Below are 25,610 nucleotides of genomic sequence, written 5' to 3'. Positions count from 1 at the left end.
TTCAAGAGCACCTGAATATGTGGCAGTGGAAGCAAGCCATGAGGGCCTCTGCTTCCAGTGTGAATCCTGGTCAGGCATCTCGCGCATCAATACCTCTCCACATGATAAAAATATCCCAGCGTCAGTGTGAATATTACCTCTTGATAATTCCCACCCATGTTCTGCTGACCTCCAAACAGCTTCTGTAGTCAACTACAGTCGACGATCGGTCTTGAAATGTGAAAATGTAAAACAAAGCCGCGGTTATAAGGCCTGCGGTGTCATTCCAGACTAGCACCAGAATAGGTGGAGAAGCACGTGCCATGGTCAGATCTGTTTGGCCAAAAATCCCCACTTTACTATGGCATTTCCATCATAATAAATTAATGACGTACTGAACCATATTCAGCCGAAGGAGGAATGGAAAATGGAATGGAAAATATTTCTCACGCTCACACAAACATGTGCGCGCACACACACGTACAGACACAGACACAGACACAGACACAGACACACACACACACACACACACACACACACAGGAAGCTGTGAGCTCCACTCACCTGCAGGAGTTTTGTCATCAGAAAGGGACTGGTGCCTCCAGAAGCTGATGGCGGACCTCTGTCTGCACTGCAGACGAGAGAGTCTTTCTGCCAGGCCCCCACTGCGGAGAACAACCAACAACGCATAGCCAACGTTACATCTGTGCAACCTGCGCTTCTCACGGGACATACACAAACATCCACCAAATGTGACCTCGTTAACTCGGATACCCTTTCGCTGGCTCCCATTATGAAATTCAAGTCCGCTTCCTCCCGCCCCTGCGCTGGACGAGAGAGCGGTTCAAAGACGGGGGGCTCAGCAGGGACACCCCCTATCAGCCCTGTGATCTCACATTATCTCCCCATCTACCGGCCCGGAGTTACTGCTTTCAATTAAAAAGCCATAGAGGACCAGGGCAAAGCACGAGGGGTCACGCCACCTCCAAAGAGACAGAAAGTCTACCAGAAACAGGGGTGGTATTACCATGAAGCCTCCCTTCATTAAATTGATTAATTGGCACCCCCCTTTCTTATCCCAGCCAGGCCTCGATTTACAAGGAACAGAGAAGGAAAGGATTGGGAAGCTGATGATTCACTGGCCAATACGCTCTGGCCTTCTCTGGTTTCCCTAGAATAAATAACGTTTTAGTGCGCGGTGCCCCCTAAAGCTGCCATTTATTTTGAGGGCTTAACGATCGCGGTCGACAGTCGCAAAACGGGAGACTCTCGAATCCCTGATTCCGTCCCTTGTTCGCCGTGTGTGCTGAACATCGCCGCGCCTTTGGGGAAAACGCGATTAAAGCAAAACTGATTTTATTTAGTTCCCAGGCTTTTAAAAAGAAGTGTTTAAAGCAAAAACAGCTGCACGGCTATAAAAAAAAATTATGCAAGGTTCTCTCATCACTTCAACCATTGTTGCCTTTGTGCGAGTATTGTTTGTCATCCTTCTGTTCCTTGCTTAAGCTTAAGAAGTATTTTCCTTGCAGCTAAAGTGTCTCTCTGTAGGTTTCGGGGGAGATTAGTGTCCATCCTCTCTGCCAGTCCTTCGTGTTGGAATATTTAAGAGGCACTGATTAGCACACTGGACACACATGGTCAAAACCAAACACGTATCATCTGTTTTCTATTCAAACGCAAAGGGTGACGTGAATAGAAATCAACAAGCTATTATCAATCCAAAAAAACAATAATATGCACTGAATCTGTGTTCCCAGATCTTTTTAAATTATGAAGGAAAGGTTCATAGGTCACATGTCCTGGCAGCCATTTTGAATATTCCTCCTAGACCACTCTACAATACGAAGGAAAAGTTGTTTAAACAAACATGCTCACTCTCTAGGCCAATCAATTTGTAGTATTAACAACTACTTAAATAAGGCCTAACGTGAAAATTTCATCTTATCATCTCAATCATAAACACATGTTACAAAAAACTGAAGCATGCCACCCAATTTTAAGGCAAACTGTTGGGAAAATATGGCCACCAAAGGCCATAGACTTCTAACCAGTCTGAGGGTTTGTTGACCTTCCCCAAATGTTCCCCTATATCATAGCATGTTGAAATGTCCCCCTGGGCTGCATAGATCTGTGATACAAACAAAGTATGCATTTCGCAGTTCCCCAATTTGTGATTTCAATTTGCATAGAAAAAAATGATTACTCAAAAAACATGGTCTCCTCAGTGACTTTCCAGCTGTGAGCTTTTTGTAAAGTATGCCACAACTGAATATTTTAAAACATGTCACATTTATACAGGTTTGCGGGATGCTACACCACTCCAGATTTGGTGGTGACTGGTGTCTTATGGTACGCACACTACCTTTGAATTTTACTCTGCTATTACCATACGAATTTTGAGGGACACATTTTAGTCAGGACCAGGAATATATCTGTATTCACAATTATGACGTCAGTCACAGGGATGAGCTCTTTTTGTTTCAGAGTAGGGAGACGTGTCTAATGATGTTACGGTTTTGGTATCTTGAAGTATGCGAAAATGCCAGAACATGACCCCTCTGTTACACTTGGATGAATCACCGCCTACAGAAGTAGATGAGCGATTGCTGGCCAAATCATCAATACTGAATGGAAATTTACAGGAGCAGGGAAAACAATGCATGAGGTAGATATGTTCACAGCCCTGTGAGGCTGAAAGGCACTATGCGCAAACAGGGCTGTTTTTTATTTTTTATTTTTTAAACCATCGCCATTACATTACATTACTGTCACTTAGCAGACACTTATCCAGAGCGACTTATATAGGTTACAGCTTTTACATGTTGTCCATTGATACAGCTGGATATTCTGGGTTAAGTACCTTGCCTAAGGGTACAGCGGCAGTGCCCAGTGGGGAATTGAACCCGCAACCTCTTGGTTGCAAGCCCTGCTCTTTACCAATGTGCTACACTGCCTCCCCATATGAACATACACATAACCATCAGGACAAATGAAAAACAGAGACATTACTGAAGTGTTCCACTGTGAGCCCAGCAGCTACCTCTCTGTATGAGTAAAGGCATCTCAGTGGAGTATCCTCTGAGGTGCGGTTTCACAAAATATTGTACTGAAATGGGATTTTAAGCCTCATGCTATGCTCTGGATTACTTGTATGTTCTGGGTTTTATATATAACCACTAATTTCATGACATTTGAAAGGACGCCTTTAATATAGATTACTTCAGGCAATAAAGGTGTGCAAGAGGATTGAAGGTGGCTTAATAACCATTTGCAAAATGATATTAGCTTTAAGTATGCGCTTACCCTACAATTCCCTCAAATAATTTGCCCTAAACCTAGAAAATTCCCCTCATTCACAACAGCTTCTGAGGGGATGAAACAAACTTCCCTGGAAAAAAAAACCTGAAGGCACAGAACTTTGAATTTACTGTGAAAAAAGAACACCAGCGCATTGCTACCCGGGTGCACAGAACGAGTCCATATCCTATTACCGACGTCTGAAACTGGAGCAAAGTTGTTACAACTCAGGCCCAGTTCTGGTTGGCCGGGTTCCATCAGATAAGGTGCACCTCGTGAGCAGTACGGTCAGGGTAACATGATCGAGCGAGACGCAAAGGGCATACATTTAGTTACCAGATTAATGCAGTCACTGCATATCACGCTCGTGGGACACCTATTTTTAGGCTCCACCTTTGCTCCGAATAACACGGTGTACGGAATGGCGAGTTCTTAAACGTTACTACAAGGTGAGAATAAGGAGTCTTGTATCTTCGCTCCATCATGCCCGTGTAAATATTGACAGAAATATACCCACCCGCATCTGCAAGCGTAATGCACGTGCAATCAAACACATTATCTACTCAGTACATGTCATGGAGGACAAAATGTACCTCTAAAGTTAAACCTCTCAAGTTAAATATCTACCTGACTGATTGTAAATGCTCCATCATAAGTGTTTACTTTAGCTGTTTACTTTGAAAAATCTGTGTGTATGGGATCACATTCAAATGTCTAGCTTTGTGTAACATTTTTTGACACTCAGACTTGAGACTACATACATACAGACCATGAAATCAATACTAACCATACGTTCAGTCAAGCGTTTTTATCACCACAGAACGTCATTTGGGGTATAAAAGTTACTTTATAATTATTTATGAAAATAATATAAATATATATATATATATATATCTGTGGTTCCTGGTACACTTTAGCCAGGAAGAAAGTTATAAGCCATATATAAATAGTACCATCTAAAGGTAAGAATACAACAAAAAACAAAGATTATGATTGCTAAACAAAAGGGAAAGAAACACGAATAAAAAAAAAAAAATCAAAAACTCACGTAGAAAAAGATTAACAAATGAACTGACATTAACAGCTGTAATCTTTGCACTCATTTAATGCTAATTTCTGCAAGATTTCCACCCTCTTTAACATAAACTACGTAAAGATTAAGAGCATTTACCCATTCTAGGACGTTTCGCAATTGTCCACGGTTAACAGACGTGTCTACGGTTCTTTCTTTGCTTTAGTCACCCCACAACAATTGATTACTTAAAACAATCAATTGGGAACACAATGTACTCATGAAATGGGACTTTGACCCTCCAGCTGCTTCATTCCGATACTGTGAGTTAAATATTGGGGAAGGAGGGAAAAAAAACAGACTGAGCTGGAAGTGAAGGGTCACATTCACTAAGGCTGCACATACACTTAGAGCGTTGGATGGGATATGGCATTACACAGCCTTATTCTGTACAGCCGCTGGACTCAGTGCGCACACTCACAACAACACTTACAACAATTATTCAAAACGCAATATACTTTGTATATATTCACACACAGAATTGTTGTTAATTAGACTGTATAGATACACATACACATACACATACACATACACATACACACACACATACACACACACACACACACTAGTCATTATAGTTCATACTTAACGGTGACTTGCAATCACCACTTCGGCGATCACTGAAGACTTAATCATATGCAGTTCTCCTATGTACATCCTCAGCCTGTACAGCCACAACTACAACAAGTTCAAGAATTAAGCTGTATTAACAACCATATTTCACACTTGCTCTGCGCAGGAGTGATTTAATCAGGGTGAGATGCTTCAGTGAGTATGTACAATGTCACATTGAGGATTGATGGAAAGTCATATTCAATCTAGGGAAAAAAGGCAAGCATGCATAAGGCCAAAATGGCTCTATACACTAAAACTATTTTTCTATTTTTTGTTACAAAACCAAATCATGTATGGCTCTACGGAGATGGGAGTAAGACTTTCAACACCAGCTGGCTGGCTGGCAGAAAATGATCAGCTCAGGGGTAAGGAGTAGACCAAATGTATGGCAAACAATCATGTAAATAGACTGTCTTGGGAGCACACCTTCAATGATCACAAAATCAAGAAATACCTACCAAATGGGACAAAAAAAAAACATTTTAAATACTGAAGAGGTTGAGATTTAGAGACAGCCACCTTAGGAATTTCTTTTTCTTCTTGGCCGAGTCCTCTGGGGTCTTGAACTGTCTGTTGTCCTGTTTCTGAGGCGTCCGCAGCACTGCCTGTGCAGACCTGATCCAATCGCTGGCTGACCTCACGCTGTTCCCACTAGGTTGCCAGGGAACATGCTCACATCTGGCCTGGCCCGCAGGCTCAACGCTCTCATCGTCAGAGTAGTCCGAGATCTCTGCGTCCGTCACCTAGAGGGAAACAGGACTTTTGGCATTCAGAACTGTGCAGAGGGGCAGAAACCAAAAATCACTCCATCCTTTCGCTTGCTAAGTTTGCAAACAAAAATTACATTTTGTTAACTGTAAAGGGAACTGCGCTATTCTGGAGCAACGAACCCGCAGCTGATAATGTTACTTGTTGTGACGAGCGACTTTAGGCTTTGCATTTTGTTTTAGACATTAAGGGCACACATCTTCATTCATAAATGTCTGAAGCCAAGTACGCGCTACGATTCTTGAAAACGTGACACATGTTATGACTACAGCAGAATCAGGGAAGCTGAGGCTCACACATTGCGTGGGTATGGAAACTGGGGAATTGTGCTGTGTGTCACTTGCTATGTTTGTCACAGTGCTCCATTTTTGGGTTTTATCTTTCTACATCTGCGGCTTTCTTACAGCTGGTGGGTGAATCCTACTACAAACACCAATAGCTGACAGAAAATTCCTGTTTTTGGGGAGTTTTGGCATATTACATCCCATTTGAAGGTTCATTTTTCACTGGATTTTGGCAGGCACGCACTGTTCATGAAACCCTGAAACTTTGAACAGAAATCTGAAAAAAAAAAATTCAAGAATGCTTGACATCTGTTCCAAGCTTGCAATTACTGTCGCTCCTAGGCCTTGACACAGTGAACGATCTAAGGTGTTCGGATACGACTGCAGCATGTATTCGGCGAGTTTCACAGAAAATCGTGGCAAACCCAACTCATATTCAGAGGGGCAATCAAAAATCGGGGCCAATAATTAGCTAGGCATAATTTGAAGTAATCATGGCACGTTGTACTATGCACGAGAAAACGACAAAACAGGTGGCAGTTTAATAATTCCCTAAGCCTCATTTTGTCAATCATATAATGAATCATTTAATTATATTCTTTATTCAATGATTAAATGTGTCTCCATGGAATTGATATACTCATCTAACTAACCAGAGTTTGACCAACAAACTGTTCATTAACTACAATAAATATCATGAGGTGTTATAAACAGCTTTAAATTTGCCAGGTACTGACAGCAATCAGTTGCTTTTTTTTTCTACCCTCTCCGCACTTACCACTTAGCAGGGCTATGCACCTGTAATGATTGAGTTAAAACTCTTGAAAGAAATAACCAACTTTCACATAGTTCCCAGCATAATATAACACGCACTCTATTTTAAGAAAGCATGTGTGAGCGTGAGTGTGAGAATGTGCTTGTGTTATGCTGTGTTTAATTAACTTAAACCATCTAATGGCTTAAATATGTAAGGACTGCAGTTCAGCAATGAAATTTTCCAAAATTATTTTTTGAAATTATTTTTAAACGTGCACATATGCAGGCATGACAGTGTGTTTGCAAGGGTGTTTATAAATCCGTTGAGTGTGTGTCTGTGAAAGACTGTGTGTCTGTGCATGTGTGATCATGCACTGGGAGTGCGTGTGTGTGTGTGTGTGTGTGTGAGAGAGTGTGTGCGTGAGAAAGTAGACGCGTGTGTGTGTGTGTGTGTGTGTGTGTGTGTTTGAGAGAAAGATTGTGCGTGAGAAAGTAGACACGTACGTGTGTGTGTGAGAGAGAGTGTGTGTGTGTGCATGAGAAAGTGGGCGCGCGCGTGCGCGCGCGTGTGTGTGTGTGTGTGTGTGTGTGTGTGTGTGTGTGGAAGGGGGCGACGCCCTCCCAGGTACGACACAGGCCTCACAGTGGTGCCGCATCACCGCACTGAGCACACCTGATGGTATCGCTAAAACCAATTCCCGTGGAAAAATCCCAGCCACCCCCTTCCCGTCATGTGCAGACAAGATCAGCATTCCTCGCCCCGTCAGCCTACGCGCTCTCTTATTTGAATGAACTTGACCCTGTTGGGCCGCATGCCAGGAGACGTCACACACTAACTAGCAACAGAGAACACTATGTTCCTGGCCCTGGCTCAAAAATGTGCTCGCCCTGCGCGGTGCTCTGCCTATGAAACCTCTTCATTAGCTTGTTTCGCTGAACAAACAGTAGTAAATTCGATTTACAATCTCGCAGGCACAGTCACGCTGCTAGCTGTTAACCCTGTTTGCTGGATAGGCACTGCTAACACCTTCAACAGACACTTCTTCGACCTGGCAGGTGCGTGCATTTGAATCTCTACTATAAAGATGTGTATCCACTGCGAAGAAAATGTCAGAATGAAAACATCTGACTGATCTGGCCAAGGGTAAAGTGGGTTAGCAAACACGCAGGGTTGCTGGCTGAACGGCTTTGTCAGAGCACAGGTCAAGTAAGCATGACAAGGCTTTTTTTTTTTTAGTATTTAACTGTCACTTAAACACAAACAGATTTTGTTTTCTTTATACATCACACCCTTTTCCCAGTCAGAGAACCTTCTGGGGGTTTGTATAATTTCTTGTTTTTTCCCCCCTTAACATTCCTTAGATAACTATTATATCATTCTGTTTAGTCCACACAGTCCTCTGTGACTATGGAGCCGTGCTCTCTTCCTATAGCAAAATGGTTTTTAATGAATCCCCCGTTTCCGTCGTTCACGTGACCGAGCTGCTGAAAGGGTATTTAAGGACTCCTCGCAGTGCTGGACATTTGATAGGCCGGAGGCAGCTGCGCGCTTCAAGCATCCCTTTTGTTTCGAGAGCACAGCACGTTACTGGGCGTCCCCTTCGGGGTGATGTATGGGCACAACAACACGTCAGATCTGAGGGCTACACGGGGGCAAATTTATCACTTAAATCAACTAAGCTAAAAGCTTCAAAAAAAAAGGAAAACAAACAGGAAACTAACAACATATTGCAGTGGAAGGGTACACTTTACACAGACGACACAGCCAGGCCCCGATTCGCGACAATCCGCTTTATTAAGATCTGCAGTTACCACGCCTACAACAATGCTGCCCTTAATGGTTAAGACGCAAAATAAAGATTCAGAACGAGGGAGAGGTTTTTGTGCAGCCACATGTATCTCAGCATTTCCCCAGTATCAACAACATAAATTATTACACATGTCCAAGACATTTCAGAGAACTAATTGTAAATATGATTAATTAATCAGGCAAGGACAAACCCACTGACAGCATGCTAGCAACTTGTTTCTGCCGCTGTCATGGGGTCATAGTAAGCTAAGGCATTTAACACATGGAGGACAAATATAAAAATAACAGCTGGAGGCAATAATCCAAAGTATCTTTAATTCTTGCTCACACGAAATCACTCGAATATGCAACACGTCATTAATTCACAAGGCATCCATACAAAGTTCACAGAAATAGCGAGATGGTGAGAAGTTTGAAGGTTATTACAATGACCAACAATCACAAGGAGAATTACAGGAAAGAGGAAAAGTCAATAAACTTCATCGTGATCTGGCAATGATGTGGCTTTTGCAGTAAAAGTCTAAAATGATTCAAGTTGAGGCAATTGTTTCAATCTATGGTCACCTCAAAAAGAATGCATGGCAGTTTCTACGCCTAACACTTTAGTCAGGCTACTACAGCTGGCTGACTTAAGTTGAGCCACAGAGTAGCTGATATTTCCAGTATTAACAGCGCATTTACAGTAGTTCACGTTCAGTTTATAACTCCTTTATGACATTACTCTAAAACTGTAGTATTTATCATGTACTTTGTGTGTCAGTACATTTGAATATATCACTATTTACACAGTTATATCATTTATGACTCAAAAGACTGCAGCCATCTTTATGAAAAATGTCACTTCTAGGCTCTGTTCAGGAAAGTAAGCGCCACCTGATACATTGCGCCCCTGGGAGAATGAGAATCATTTCACGACACTCCAGTTTACAGCAGGGTTTCCAGGAATATGGCGCTGTAAAAGTTAGGACTGCCTGTACTCAAATAAACCACCCCCATGCCTCCAGCCATTTGTGTCATAAGCATCAGTTCACATAATCAATTCAGAACTAAAAACTCTACTCCTCATAACTCACAGAGCCACCGAAAATCTCCATGCTCTCTTCTGACAACTCCCTTTCTAAGATTACATGCTTACGCATGGTGTTTTAGTCATATTAAACAAACATAAAATTGCAGTAGACACAATCAGACAATGAGGATTAACAGAGGATTGCATGAGTTATGGAAATTTCAGCAAGCGTGACCCTCAAACATACTCAGCCGCCTCTGGGAATCTCACGGTTTCGGTTTTGAGATCTCTCTGAGATCTCGGACAGATAGATTGGTGTGCATTGATAGGGGCAGCGTGCCGTGGTGTGTCTGTGATGCCAGCCTACGTCAAAGTGTGATCTACACGTGAAGTCAGCGCGTGGGAGAGGAAGAGTACGTTTTTGTGTCGGGTGCCCATGTCTGAGAAGAAAGTGTGCTTGCGTTTCTGTGTTAAGAGACCAAATGAGGACTCTGCAAATGAGCGTGCAGCAGTGTTAGTCGGTGCTTCTGTGTGTGTGTGTGTGTGTGTTTGTGTGTGTGTGTGTGTGCGTGTGTGTGTGTGTGTGCGTGTGTGCGTGCGTGTGTGTGTGTGCGTGTGTGCGTGTGTGTCTAAGAGAAGACTCCGAGCACTGCATTGTTAATTAAGTAATAGGGGGCATAGTGGCCCCCTTTACATGCATGCCAGTGCACATCATTAAAAACATATAAGCAATTCTATACATATGCAACCATATAAAAAGTTCATTCTGAATTCCAAAAAACGAAGACCTCATATTAGAAGACGGAATATTCCAGTAATGTCCCAGTCAGTGGAAGAATATTAGCTGTGTAAACGTTTTATTCATGATTCTTTACCCATCACAGATGAGCAATGACATTGTTCATCACCGTGCAAAGTCACTGGTAGTTAAATCCTTCTGGAAGGAGACACCAGCACTGGATGCTTGGGTTTTTGTGATGCTTATCATGCTAGTAACATAAGCCTCATATTTCAAGCTCTTGTCTTCTGTTAATCCTAATCATCTTTGGTACCTGAGCAAATGAATGACAGAATGTCATGCTAAGGAGTAAGATTTTAAATTCTCATCTCTTGGGTCACCTATAAAGATCTTTTTCCTGTGTGTTACAAACAGCGATTGCTATTTAAAGTTACCTGAAGACTTTTTTGGGGGCTTAATGATTGATATGGAAATTAAAACAGCACAAACCTCAAGCCATGTACATAAATATGACTTTCCTGCACACTTTAAAGTAATCTGAGAAAGATATCTATTTTACATTCGCTAGAAGTGCTTTTTGAAATTCAGCCAATAGTCTGAACAGAAATTTTCCATTTTAACACCACAACACAGCGAGACTGAAGCGGTAGAACCCGTTTTACATGCAAGCAACTTAAACACCAATTTTCTACACGTTTATGTTTTTTTTGTGGGAGTGCTAACATTCTTGAAGAAACAACAGTTTTCACAGTTACTACACAATGTAAGACATACATGTATACACCCAGCCACTCCAGAAAAGAATCTTCCCACAAATGTTGCATCTTTATCATCAGTTACATTAAGTTTGAGAAAGATCACAAGCTGGTCCCACTGAGCTCTTGTCTTCTAAATACGTGTTTCACTACTGTACTACCGTAATCCTCTATCAGTACCACAGATTGGCACGTACAGTTGATTCACCACACGCAGATTGTACAAATACCAAGATGTGAAGGAAATGCTGCCGCAATGGTCGCTTTTTTTTTTTCAGTAAAGATCGAAAGGAGAGCTGAATGAACTGGAGCGCACGTTTTGCGGGGCTCTTCCAGTAAGCAGCTGGCGTCCGTTCGCGAGCGAGGCCGGAGCCAGAGGAACCCGTTCTCCTGGATGTCGTCTCGCTGAAGGAATGCGCCCGTTTTAGTTTTTTTTTATCTCCGCTGCTGTTGTTGTCTCCTTCTTATTCGGAGCGGACGGTTCAAGAGGTGATATCATTTCAGCCATTTTTTTTTTCCACAGGTTTGGGAGTAAAAATAGTTGGGAGCGAGGGAAAAAATACATTCTGGGCTAAAATAGCAATGCTACATGAGTCCAAGGCCTGGTTCTAATTTCTTCAGCTCATGCTTAAACCTGATAAACCATTCAAAGTCTCCCAGGGAGGGCATGTTGACCACAGACAACAGCATCCAGGTCCTAAGTGCTCCTTTAAAAGGGCCGCTACGATACCATCGCGTGACAGTCTCGCAGTTCACAACACCGGGACAGAATTTTAGTTTCATTACATTACATTACATTACGTTACATGCATGCATTTAGCAGACACTCTTATCCAGAGTGATCCAGCACAATGGAACATAAGTGTATCCATTCAATTGAACAAGCAACAGACCAGGCTAACAACACTCCCAGACTAACAACACTCTGAGACAGTTCCCTCTCAGCCATCGATTTCAAACCATGGTAGTTTTTTCAGTGCCAGAAAACAATTCTGCAAAAAGTAATTTTGCAGACAGCAAGACCTCAGACTTGCTGTTTAACCACCGGTTTGAATGTTTGCATGGTCACAAAAACTTCACCGCTGCACCCTCAAGCCTGAACCCTGAGCTGGGCATCTAATTTAGTCAGTCTTGGTAAGTTTCATTTTCTAGGTTTTATTTTCACACCAGTGATGCAAAAAAAACCCTGAGGTTTCGACCTGGTGATCAGTCTAGCTAAATGGGTGACAGGGCAGAATTTGGAAGTATGTGGTCTCCAAACCACATCCGCATATATGTTAAAAGTACAAGCACCAAATCTGCCCCACCTTCATGTATTTTTATACTGCACAGCATGTTTGTATTTGAAGTGAACTGCATTAATTATTTATCCTATTTATTATCCTTATGATATTCACATGTTTATCTTGTCTGCATAATTTCAGGGCAACTGAGTAATTTTCACACTGCAATATGACCATGACCTGAGGTCTGAGGGCCTGATAAAGCGGGGCGGAGATGGGAAGCACCACTCAAGACAAACTAATAACTGCAGAAAAAACTTAATCTGGTCTATGTTGATGGTGGCTTAGATACCTTGTCGTCGCTGATGAATAATCAGTGTGAATCAATTTTGAATCAGTTAGTCAGAAAAAGATTAAAGATAGCTTGCTGAACTTCAGAAGAGAAAAGAATCTAAATCATAATTAGTATATGGAGAATATAACTATGAAAAGGACAAATCGCCAATTACCTTGTTGGCTATCTAGCTAACCACGATTATGAGTAAGGGTCTCTTCCTCCTTCATTGTTTAACTAGGTTCCTAACTAGCTACCTCTTTAGCTGGCTAACCCAGACGGTCCATTAATGTATACTTCAGTCAAGCAGCATGCAGCACTTCATTCTTAGTCATGATGGCACTTGTGGATAGCAGTATTTTCTATGTTACATTACGTTACATTATACATATACAGTGCTGGCCAAAAGTATTGGCACCCCTGCAATTCTGTCAGATAATGCTCAATTTCTCCCAGAAAATGATTGCAATTACAAATGTTTTGGTAGTAATATCTTCATTTATTTTGCTTGCAATAAAAAAACACAAAAGAGAAAGAAAAAAAAGTCAAATCAAGTATCAATTTACACAAAACTCCAAAAATGGGCCGGACAAAAGTATTGGCACCCTTTGAAAAATCATGTGATGCTTCTCTAATTTGTGTAATTAACAGCACCTGTTACTTACCTGTGACACATAACAGGTGGTGGCAATCACTAAATCACACTTGCAGCCAGTTAAAATGGATTAAAGTTGACTCAACCTCTGTCCTGTGTCCTTGTGTGTACCACATTGAGTATGGAGAAAAGAAAGAAGACCAAAGAACTGTCTGAGGACTTGAGAAGCAAAATTGTGAGGAAGCATGGGCAATCTCAAGGCTACAAGTCCATCTCCAAAGACCTGAATGTTCCTGTGTCTACCGTGCGCAGTGTCATCAATAGGTTTAAAGCCCATGGCACTGTGGCTAACCTCCCTAGATGTGGACGGAAAAGAAAAATTGACGAGAGATTTCAACGAAAGATTGTGCGGATGGTGGATAAAGAACCTCGACTAACATCCAGACAAGTTCAAGCTGTCCTGCAGTCCGAGGGTACAACAGTGTCAACCCGTACTATCCGTCGGTGTCTGAATGAAAAGGGACTCTATGGTAGGATACCCAGGAAGACTCCACTTCTGACCCAGAGACATAAAAAAGCCAGGCTGGAGTTTGCTAAAACTTACCTGAGAAAGCCAAAAACATTTTGGAAGAATGTTCTCTGGTCAGATGAGACAAAAGTAGAGCTTTTTGGGAAAAGGCATCAACATAGAGTTTACAGGAAAAAAAACGAGGCCTTCAAAGAAAAGAACACGGTCCCCACAGTCAAACATGGCGGAGGTTCCCTGATGTTTTGGGGTTGCTTTGCTGCCTCTGGCACTGGACTGCTTGACCGTGTGCATGGCATTATGAAGTCTGAAGACTACCAACAAATTTTGCAGCGTAATGTAGGGCCCAGTGTGAGAAAGCTGGGTCTCCCTCAGAGGTCATGGGTCTTCCAGCAGGACAATGACCCAAAGCACACTTCAAAAAGCACTAGAAAATGGTTTGAGGGAAAGCACTGGAGACTTCTAAAGTGGCCAGCAATGAGTCCAGACCTGAATCCCATAGAACACTTGCGGAGAGATCTGAAAATGGCAGTTTGGAGAAGGCACCCTTCAAATCTCAGGGAGCTGGAGCAGTTTGCCAAAGAAGAATGGTCTAAAATTCCAGCAGAGCATTGTAAGAAACTCATTGATGGATACCGGAAGCGGTTGTTCGCAGTTATTTTGTCCAAAGGTTGTGCTACCAAGTATTAGGCTGAGGGTGCCAATACTTTTGTCCGGTCCATTTTTGGAGTTTTGTGTAAAATGATAATTGATTTAATTTTTTTTTCATTGTCTTTTGTGTTTTTTCATTGCAAGCAAAATAAATGAAGATATTACTACCAAAACATTTGTAATTGCAATCATTTTCTGGGAGAAATTGAGCATTATCTGACAGAATTGCAGGGGTGCCAATACTTTTGGCCAGCACTGTATAGCAGAACTCTGTATGTTATACTTCATTACATGTATGTTATGTAGCAGTACTCCGTGTAGCCTTGGTAATTACCTCACAAAAGAGGTGCTCGATGCTCAATAATGATAAAATGTTGAAACTTAAAACTCCACAACTTGGTCAAGAAGCCATTAAGGCAGTAAAAGTCTGCATTTGCCTCCATTCGTGCACGGGTGCACTGGGGCCAGCGCTTTACCGTCGCGGGCCAGTAAATCTACTATCCCACGGGGCCAGTGCACAGTTTTCTTCTTTGTCAAGCTCTACGCTTGAAAGACCAACAGTAACTCAGTGTTTGCTGGAACACTTAAATACCCAGGATATGCATATAAAACGGTAATTTCGTAGAAATGACATGTGCAACAAGTTCAGCTAACATTGAAAAAGTCACCGCCGTGAAACAACGGGGTTATTCGCGCGAGGGAAAATAATCGCTACTCGAACCCGACCCGTGGCCTACATTCATCCTCGGGCAGCCCTTTTCTGAATCATGGTAGTCTTGCAGCTGAAACTCACACTCTCCGTGGGCGGGGGGAGGAGAAGGAAGAGTTTAATTCTTACTGGGGGCCCCACGCCACACATGCTCTCAGCTCGCTGAGGTCAGGGGTCAGTGCTTGGAGAGCTGACAGCAGCAAATTAAAAGGTGACAAGAGGAAGTGGCTTTTGGTGCGGAGCTCAACAGTCATCTGTCCTCGGCCTCTTCCACAGAAACAGGGGCGGTTTCACGGCCGCACAGACGCTCAACGTGCAAGTGATGAGCCGTACATCTCCTCTCTGCTTATGTTACCTGCAAAGAGCTGCACTGCACGTAGCAAGGCCTCTTAACAAGGTAGACTAATGTTTGATTTAAGTTTCAAAGCCGCAGTCAACTGAAGGCATTGACGGTTCATTCAATTCTTTCAGGCGGGGACAACGGTAATGAGAAATGCTACACAGACTGTAAAATTTAGACAGAAGCTGATGACTAACCTCTACGAAACCGATGGTAATACAATAATTACACCTAAGCTTTCTCAGTATACCGTCCCGACCTTCCACAAACACTGCTTGAGGAGGAGTTGTCAGGAATGACGCTGAGAGACCTGCCTTTCTGAATCATAAACCACAAAATCAACAGGAAACTTCCCATATTGACAAAGACACTGGTGGTACGAACGGCGATAGACACTGACTACTCACACTGAACATGACAGGAGATGGCTGGAGATGACAAGTCTAGAGACGTTACAAAGATTGGCAGGACAAATGAGTGAAGACTTGTCGTGAAGCGCCTCAAAAGCGTCATCCCAGAGATCTCATTTTTAGGAAACATTATAAAGTATGCTGTTTTGATGGGGTGTGTGGAGTATTCATCAAATCACGAGGAAGATATCAGCAGAAAGCATCAGTGGCCTATGAGGTTGAAATCGAGAGGAGCAGAAATTTGACCTTTAACAAATCCATTGCTCCCAGCCCAGTGTCATTAGTTGCCAACCACAGTGGGAGTTAAGCCACTGACAGGTACAGGAGACCCTAAGATTTTCTGGAATTGCATTCACACTTTGACAAATTTCATACTAGGCAGACCCCCCCTGCACCCAGGCCACAAACATCTACACTTTTCCAAACATTTTACACATTCCATAAAGTCACATTTTATGCATTACCTAAAGAGAATTTTAATTCAGTTCACCAATGACATCATGTATGGAGTTTGCTTCTGTATGCATGGACATGTCCTAAAATGAAAACTTGCTAGGTGCTTAACTGTTATTGCCTGCTAGCTGTTGACTCTTGCTTTGTTCACCTTGATATATTCCACTCCATTCCTTTTGTCAATTCTCCTGCACATCCACAAATACTGAAGAGAACCTTTTAAATTCAATCAAGGCCAGACCAGTATAGACTCAGCTCCTGTAAACAGAATTACAAAGCTTTTGTTTCTCACTATTAATTCATACTGATAACTCTTGATAATGCACAGGCAAATTCCATAGCCTTCTAGAGGTGCACTGCTGGGTTTGAATGGAGTGGCCAGGAATTTGCTCCATGAATACATAGCCATCACACACAAAACATTGATGCATTACTTACATTACAAAGCGTGCACCAAGTTTGGAGAGAGCATCAGCTCTATAGTGTTGCTTAAATACTAACAATGATCTTATATTTCAGCCCTCGACCCCTTCAGAACTCCCACCACAAGGCCACTTCAGAACTGGTCCACACAAAACCAGGTGGATGTGTACAACACATTTAGCCTTGACTGATGAAAATTACACTGAGCAATGCTTGACGGGTCCCTCCTGGAGTGTCTTTGTGCTCAGGCACAGGTTTGCCTATGCCGATTACTCAGAACCAAGCCAACAGGTCTGGAGACCCTAACCTTAGAGCCACAGTCTGTAATGGGAGCTGGACTGGCCATGGTGATGTTCAGAGGGGTCTCGAGCACTTTGTGATGCAAAAAGATGCCGACCCTCCACATGCCGTCACTGGATATAGCAGTCACGTGCAAGGGAGGTGTCCCTGCCCTGGTTGTCATTACTCAATAAGTCACACGTATTTGGACGGTCACTACCGTAGGGGGGACTTTGATGACACTAACAAATTGTCTGGCAACCTTGGGAACTGCTGTTTCCAGCCTCAGCACACCTCTTCCATTCTACCTTGTCCCTGGTTTGTTGTTTTGATTCAGCCATAACTAGTGCAACTTCTCCCAAGCCTTTGTATGGAAAAGTGCAACAAGTGACCAAGATGAGTTTAAGTTTTTAAATTTTGTTAACTGATTGCTAGAAAATGGAGTGAATGGAATGATTTTTAGTGAAGATTTTTACTGTGATGACTTTTACTGTGAAATTTACACTTCAGGGTAAATACTGGAGCCAATGTCAATGTTGCGTTTTTTATGGCTCTCAGAAGAGCATGGTGTGAGTAACACTTTAACCAAACATTAAAGTCCTTGTAAAGGCAGGAAACAGTGGCATATACAGGTGTCCTTCTGTGAATTGCCCTGTTATCTCAATTATTGATGCAACACATTATCCGCAAGCATGTAAAATGTACACACAGTGACACAGCTTTGTTTGAGATAGAGCGTTCTGCGAATAGTTGGGAGTTTGCCTCCAGGTGGGTGTTAGTCATCTAAATGAGGCGACAGGATTCTGTCATCACCTGAGGGTAGAGCAGTCTTGGTCGACAGTAATACCCATTTCCTGATGACGTCCACGCCTGGCATGTGCCTCAGAATACTTACACCGCCCCCACCACAGTAAAACATTTTAGGATCACTGACATTACCTACACAGACAGATTAAAACACAATAAATATCATTGTTATCTCAAGGAAAAATCTGGATTTGTGAGGACCTGTGCATTTTGAAATGTGTTCTGCTTCATCATTAGTAAACACCTGTGAGTCAGGAGCCCAGGTTTATTTTAAAGGCTTTCAAGGAAGAGAAATTGTGGTAGCTGCTAACAATTTCTTAATTTACAGTACATTTTCAGCACGTTTGCCTCCAGCAGACAACACTCACAACAAACACAATGATTGGATGTCATAATCACTCCTGTTTTCCCCACTTTCTTCACACAAAGCCAGAGCTGCTGTGCAACTCAGTGGTTTACCTCACGCACTCCACTCAAAATATTTTTGTGTGTGACCACATAACACATCAACAGGTTAAAACCTCACATTTCTGAAACTGCAGTAAAAAAACTGCAAAATGAATGGCACTTAACCTTGCCTCATGGGAAGTGTGCTTATCTCCTGGACAAAACAGTGATACTTTGCCAGTACATAATACTAGCGCCATCTAGTGGCACAACGCCATAATTGTACTTTACGAAATTAAGAAAATCTGGCACCGCTTAATTGTTATGATTAAAAAAACAAGGGGGTGGGGGAAGGGGTTATTACCAGATACATTTCTCCTGGTAATAAATAAGTCCTTAAATTATCCAGTCCTTATATAGATTCAATGATGGAAATACAAAATGGCTACAGTGTACAGTTATTTACGCTTAAAACTATTTCCCTCCTGAGCAAAATCTCGCAACAGAATCATGGCAGCAAAGGGTGAGGCAGGACTGACCGGAAGTACTCGAGTTTATTTGTTAATTCACTATTAATACTCTCCTATTAGAGGATTACAGGAATATTGACTGCCCTAATCAATGTTGAATTTAGAAGGGAAACACCAAAATTCATAATTCAGCGCTGCCCTTACCCTTCATAATGTTTGTGCTCTTTTTCAAGTGTCAAACCTTGCAATGCAGAACCCAAGGATTTCCTAAATAACCATGCCAACAGATAGGCCAGAAAGGCCAGACAGGCCACCACAGGTCCATCAAGTCCAATACCTCCAAACACCTCTATTCAGCAGCATTTTTTGATCAGATCTTTCAAAATTATTACACAAAATCTATACTCTATGACTGCATAATGAATATTTATGTCTGTTTGTATGAATAATAATTTGAGATGTACAGACACACTAACATATATTAGTCCAAACAATTGAAGAATTTGAAATGTAATATGTTCACAAAAAATATTCTGTGATTAGCAGAACTATCCCATCCATATTAATGGGACATTGTGACATTCTTACCTAAGGACATTTAATTCAGAATAAGCAGTTAAATTATTAGGTCATATTCAGAATTCTTCAATATTCTGGCAAACACTGGAAAATGACAGTGCATATTCACATGTCGTAAATCTGTCTCCCTGAGGGGAAGGCTTGTTACACCCCCCACAGGACTGACTGATTTTTATTTCATCTGGATTGGCAGAAAACAGGCACAGATCATGAGATTAGCATTCCAGATGTCATAAAGGATTGTTTTGGATGGTTCTATGGCTGTCTGACATATTCACACTGAGGATGCAGTTCCCAGAAAACTTACCTTCTTGCTGATTAAAAAAAATAGGATGCACCAAAGCCTCTTTTTTCTAATGAACATAACAAAACAGTAACTAAACCAAAAAAAAAAAGTAAATTGGGTCAACTCAATTTTTCACTTACCAAAGGGGGTTTTGGAGATTCATTTGGTTCCTTTGGACATGAATCAGAGTCAGAGATTTCAGCCAAGCTCTCCACCTCCACCTCTTCAGCATCATTGCTCAGGTCACTGTCCCAGTCGATTTCATGCAATTCATCTATACATAAGAAATGAGCACACACACAATGTTCTGTGTTGTTTGTACTCAAAAACTGTACAGCAACTTGAGTATAAGACATAAAATTCATGACAACTCCCACTGTTACAGTAATCTAATAAACCACAATAGTAAATCCAACACTGAGCAGTTTGGGATGATACTTCTCAGTGACCCACATCTGAGAGAGCTATACGAGCTATGAGTTAAAGAGAAGGAAAAAACGGGCGAGGATTCTAAACAATATCTCCTCACTGTTAACAGTTAGGCAGGATAATAGCTTTGTTCACATCTGTCCATCAACCCCAGTGAACCCTGGCCATGAAAGAGTGAAACTGTTCTTTCTTGCACATGTTAGTTCACCACAAAGCTTGTACAGCATTTTTCAATCACTAACAGCTTTCTCCTATTCGGCTGTAAGGCCTGTGGCACCACCAGGCTTGACAGTTGGAACATATTTTTTCAGCACAATTAATATCAGGACAATTACATAACGCACTGTAAAAACTGCGACAACTCGCTGACAAAATAATCACAGTGCTCTGGAATGGCATTTGTCCTCTATATCAAGTGTACTATAGACCTGTGTGCTGATTGGTGTGTGCAGTTGAAAGGAGTTCATTTACTGGACAAAGTCCAACTCACAATATTCTAGAAGTGCAGTAAAATTGGTTGCCATAATGGAAATCAACAGGAGCAGCTGTAACGGCAGTGGGCCACTAATTCTGAAATGTGACCAGCCTGCAAAGGCCCAGTGTTCAGGGACAGATACAAGTGCTGATTTCTACTAGTTTGCTGTGTTTTTGACCAGGTTATAGGGAATATCCTCTCATGGTTTACTGTCCATTTACATTTAGATTTATTCATTTAGCAGACACTTTTATCCAAAGCGACGTACAAAAGTGCATATAGTGGGAAAACAGGCACAAGGGCAAGATGTACAGAGGTCATACAATGGAGATAGTGCTGAAGTTGAGCGCAAGGTCGGTGTAGCGAGCCAGAACTAATCTGATCTAGGATTACATATATCGAATACAATCACAGGGACAGTAAAGTACCGCTATACTACCTAGGCAAAAACGTGCACAATACAAGGTAAGAGAGAAAACTACAAGTACAAGTCAGGAATCTAAGATTTACAAGGTCAAAGTTACGAGGTCAAAAATGGCAAGGGTGTCAGTCCAGGCAGAGTTTGAAGAGGTGTGTCTTCAGTCCACATCTGAAGGGTCCTGTGCCTAGTACCTTTTTCATACCTTTTTCCATTCTGCCTCAGATAAACCAACAACACACCTATTTAGTTGAACAAATCTGAATTCCAAATAGTTTTGGGGGGGTTTACCAGTGTCAAGTTTGGGTCAAATTTTGTTTTTTTTGCAATATTTCCAGGTCCCAGTATCTCAGGAAATACTCCACATAGAGGTCAAATTGTTTCTTTTTGCAGAAGCTAATATGGACACAGAGAACACGTAAGCCAAAACATAAATCAAAAGAAGGACACCTTACTAACCTAAAAATACATTTTTAGACATTTTGACTAGAGCAAACCTCGTGTGGGTATGTAATCTGAATCTTAAAACTTTCACATTTTAAATGTAGCTTATATGTATCTGATCCTCTACAAGAAAGTCATTCAGAGTGAACTTCATTCTTCAATCGCGCACTCCAACACTGTGAATGCATATTGTGACACAGCACACTTTCTACACCAGGGGGCGTAAAATTCACTTAGCACCCGTAATGCATTGGGAAGGATAACGGAAAGAACGGATGTTTGACAGGATCACAGAAACTGCGGTTACATTGTGCTGAGTGATTTTGCGCTTAACATCAAAGAGAGCAGAAATTATGACATATTACACTGGAGCTGCAGTTCAAGTCGAATCCAATACGGATACTAGTTCCCTAGCAGCGTTCATCTAGTTGGAGAAACATAACATTTTACACCACTCATCACAGTGGTCTTTTTTTCCCCCCCACAACAGCTGGGTTTTATGTGACTGCTCTCTGCCTTTTGAAGTCCAAGCCCCCCACAATGTAATTCACCCCCTAACTTCAGCTGTAAACAATTTAACACGTAAACTATAACAGGCTTGTGAAAAACCAACTCCACTTGCATAAATTGTGGCTGCAGAAACTGTGCAGTGTAACTAAGACAGGCACAAAGAAAAAACACATCACAACGGTATTTTAACATAGCTAATTCAATACTAAGTCAGCTGATATTTTTAGCCCTCTCCTGCTAGCCTGAGATCACAGGATGGGCTTGGTTTTATATGGTTAACTAGCATTCAAGCACAAAAGCACCTAGCTAGCTTCAACTACACCATTTTCATTGTCAACCTAACTTTACGTTTAAATGACATTTATTTCGGTGATGCTTTTACCCAGAGCAACTTCCAGTGACAGAGTGAATCAGGTCCAGGTATCTATGGTCAGAGTTACCTATTTCAGGGTCAGTGACGGAGTGAGTCAGGGCCAGGTATCTATGGTAGGAGATACCTTCTTTATAGTCAGTGACACTGTGAGAGGTATCAACAGTAGGAGTTACCTTCTTTAGGGGTAGTAAGAGAGCGAATGAGGCCCAGATATCTATGGTAGGATTTCTCAGCTTCCTTGTGAGCCCCACTGTGAAACTGCGTGGAGGTCCCTGGTTCAGTTGCACGGCGACCCACTGCAGCGGTGCTGGGTTCAGGCCGCTGTGCCTCAATGTCAGAGGACTCACTCTCACTGGAGCTCCATACAATGACCGTATCCTCGCATGCGGCCTTTTCCCTCACTGGACAAGCACAGAGGAGGGTGAACATCAAACAGTTATATAGTAATGGTTATATTCAGAATATTACAGGCTTGCATTGTCATATGTCTGTTCATAATTCTTTCACACAAATCTGGGAAATGAAGCCATTGTAAGATTTATTTTATAGTGCTGCTGGGTTTACAAGTTCACGCACCTGGAGTTGATAAGCACGGGACTAACTGTCTTGCAGCACTTAGCTTTCTCCCGGATGAATGAAGTGTCTGAAAAACAAAAACATAGGGCTGTCCGAGTGCTCCTATTTAAATTATGTTTAAAGACCAGAAGTCTGCACATAAAAATGGAGAAAAGGGAACAGCTGAATATAATCTAGATAATGTGGCATATTGCTTTTTTACACAAATCTGTCATATCTGCTTCTTTACCTATCTCAGACATAATCTGACGTCTCTATTCCATTGCTTATTGATTACAAGAGAAACTTCAACAGCAACTATTATTTTTTGTCAACTCGGACAGGGTGTTGTAAACTCAAAATCCAAGCTGATGCTTACAGATTGATAGTTCTCAGATAAATGATAAATATCCCACTTCATACCATACCACTTCATACCATACTATTTCTATTATCTAAATCAAAAACATTATTAATCATTGCTTCATCTTAACTCCTGTCATACCAGGCTTATATAATCCTTACAATGCCAAGTTATACTGTTTACGGACATTGTGGGTCCACAAATTCTTATTCAAGGTATAATATTTGTAATTTGTTGAAATACATCAAAGATGCTGCAAATTGTCATATACAAATCATTATTTCCAATATGTCAATGCCGTATCAACAATTTCCAGTGCCTTATGTATACCTTTTACACATACAATGGATAGTTTGCAAAATATATGTTGGTGGATGTAAGTAATGCAAGCAAGATGGACACAATGAACAAAAATGTCAAAAATAAATTAGGAGATGACATATACAACGCTACCTCTGTGGCCCGAGTACCCAAGAAACCTTCTCCACGTCGCTCCCAAGACTCGTTAGCAGAAGCGGTACTTCTGCCTTCAGGTGCCACTTTCTTAAGCCCATTTTTTAAATCATCGGGAAAACACAAACTCCCTATATCTTTCGAATTTCTTTTACGCTGGAAAAAAAAAAGAAAAAAGGTGTCATTTCTTCCATTTGTATCTTTCTGGGTGCGCGCTCTTGAGCAAAATACCTAAATATTCACCTTTAATACCTTTATGAAACAGCAGTTTTTTACAGAAAAAGCAGAACTTTGTAAACAGTCACCCAATATTTCATGTACACAAAAGCCAATGAAAGTAAGTGCATCTACAGTATATAACCAATAAGATCCGTTCATCTAGGGACTGTCAGTTACGTCGTTTCCTACCCCTACTGTATCTGGATGTAACTAGAGTGCTTACCTGGCTAACGTTAGCTAACTTTTTAGGTCTACCTCAACTAGTGCAGAAAACTTTGTGCCACTTCGAAGACATGGCACGAATACAGCATTCCCGCTTACAGCAGTATGTTGAGATCTTAATAAACCTACTTCTCTTAGAGTACAGCTTGCCAGCCAGCAAACTAAAACAGCTAAGCTACACAGAGATTGACTGGCTAAGTAGCAAACTATGCATCCACCACATAGTGGCAGCTAGCTACTGCACACAGCTAACAGCAACTTACCTTTGCTACAGACATCCTAGTGTTCTAACTTACATTAAAAATATAACGAGCCATAAATATTGTTTTATTTACAAAGTGATACCAAGTCAGCTAGCTATCAGGTTAAACATAAGCGATGTTGTCGTTGCTTCAATTCCTAACAACACTGCAGAAAACTTTATTTTCTTTCAACAAAGCTAGCATTTGTATCTTGTCCTCATTCTGCTTGGCGCGGCATTTCTCTGGTGGCCAACTATTGGCCAAAAGCTCCGGAAGTTTAAGATGCAATAGGGTAATGCCTTATGGGTAATGTAGTGATCATCTCGTGCAGGGACCCGAAGCCAGTTCCAGATCCTGCGTTTTCTGATTCGCAAGTTTGCAGCTGGATTCGACTGAGGCATTTTCTAGAATCACCACTAGAATGACCACTGGATCATACTATGACATGCATTAACAAACAATTATATACCATTTTTAAAAAATCCAAATTTACCTACTATTTCTTTCCTTTGAAATGACAGTTGGTTCTGAAAAATAACTGAAAAAACACAGTTTGTTCTCAAAAACCTCCCCTTGTTCCTCTTCATGGTTGTATGAGTTGTAACTGTGGCTGTTTAATCCCATATACTAAAGATTACCACAGTCATATTGCCAGAAACAAGTAAATCCTTTGTTTATTGCACAATCCTCATATTCTAAATACTGGGGTTAAATCAGGTGCAGTAATAACTTAAGTTTCTGCAGGAGGAAGTCAGACACACACTCCAGCTACTAAAATTAGATTATTATGTTCACCGGCTCCACCGTGCAGGGACTCTGCAGATCAGCCTCCTTCGGATAATCTTGATGGGCTGATTGTACACACCGGCGAAAAGACTGACGCATCTGTGTTATAGGAAGATTAGCGCATCTGAGCAGCTCCTTGGGAGCAGGGCGCTGACTCATCTGACTCATCGTCATTAAATTACATATCATTTCCATATCAATATAAAGATTATAAAGGAATATATCATTATTCCTGTAATCATTCATTAGGCATCCAGCACACTACTATGTGAAGATTACTTTCAACATACGGTAATGAGACACCATACTGGTGTGGGAGCAGTTGGGGAATAACATAGGAATAACATATGCATATATGTGTATAGAGAGAGAGTGAGAGAATATATGGGAGAGAGGCATATTATATTATGTTATTCTACAACTGCTGCCACCCCTATATATATATACTGATAAGCCTGAGCTTCTCCTCTGCTTTCCTCCCTTTGACAAACAAATCATATCACAGCATCGCTCAATTATTACAAATTATTACATCTCAAACTGAAAGACTAATTAACCTCTTAAA

The 25,610-nt window shown here is 41.5% G+C and overlaps 1 protein-coding gene across 1 annotated transcript in view; it reads right to left on the bottom strand.

Moving 5' to 3' along the window:
- Positions 1-23,022, bottom strand: part of spidr (scaffold protein involved in DNA repair) — a 73,009-nt gene extending 49,987 nt beyond the window's left edge. Inside the window, exons 1-5 of the mRNA XM_036519551.1 lie at positions 23,010-23,022; positions 22,378-22,605; positions 19,696-19,829; positions 5,482-5,705; positions 543-643 (exon numbers count right to left, since the gene is read on the bottom strand). Of these exons, the coding sequence (XP_036375444.1) occupies positions 543-643; positions 5,482-5,705; positions 19,696-19,829; positions 22,378-22,605; positions 23,010-23,022 (700 nt within the window). The remainder of the gene's footprint in view (positions 1-542; positions 644-5,481; positions 5,706-19,695; positions 19,830-22,377; positions 22,606-23,009) is intronic.
- Positions 23,023-25,610: the final 2,588 nt, after the last annotated feature.

Source organism: Megalops cyprinoides, chromosome 24, assembly GCF_013368585.1.
Source record: "Megalops cyprinoides isolate fMegCyp1 chromosome 24, fMegCyp1.pri, whole genome shotgun sequence".
Classification (NCBI taxonomy): domain Eukaryota; kingdom Metazoa; phylum Chordata; class Actinopteri; order Elopiformes; family Megalopidae; genus Megalops; species Megalops cyprinoides.
The sequence above is the reverse complement of the archived record's forward strand: the minus strand, read 5'-3'. Positions and strand labels throughout refer to the sequence as shown.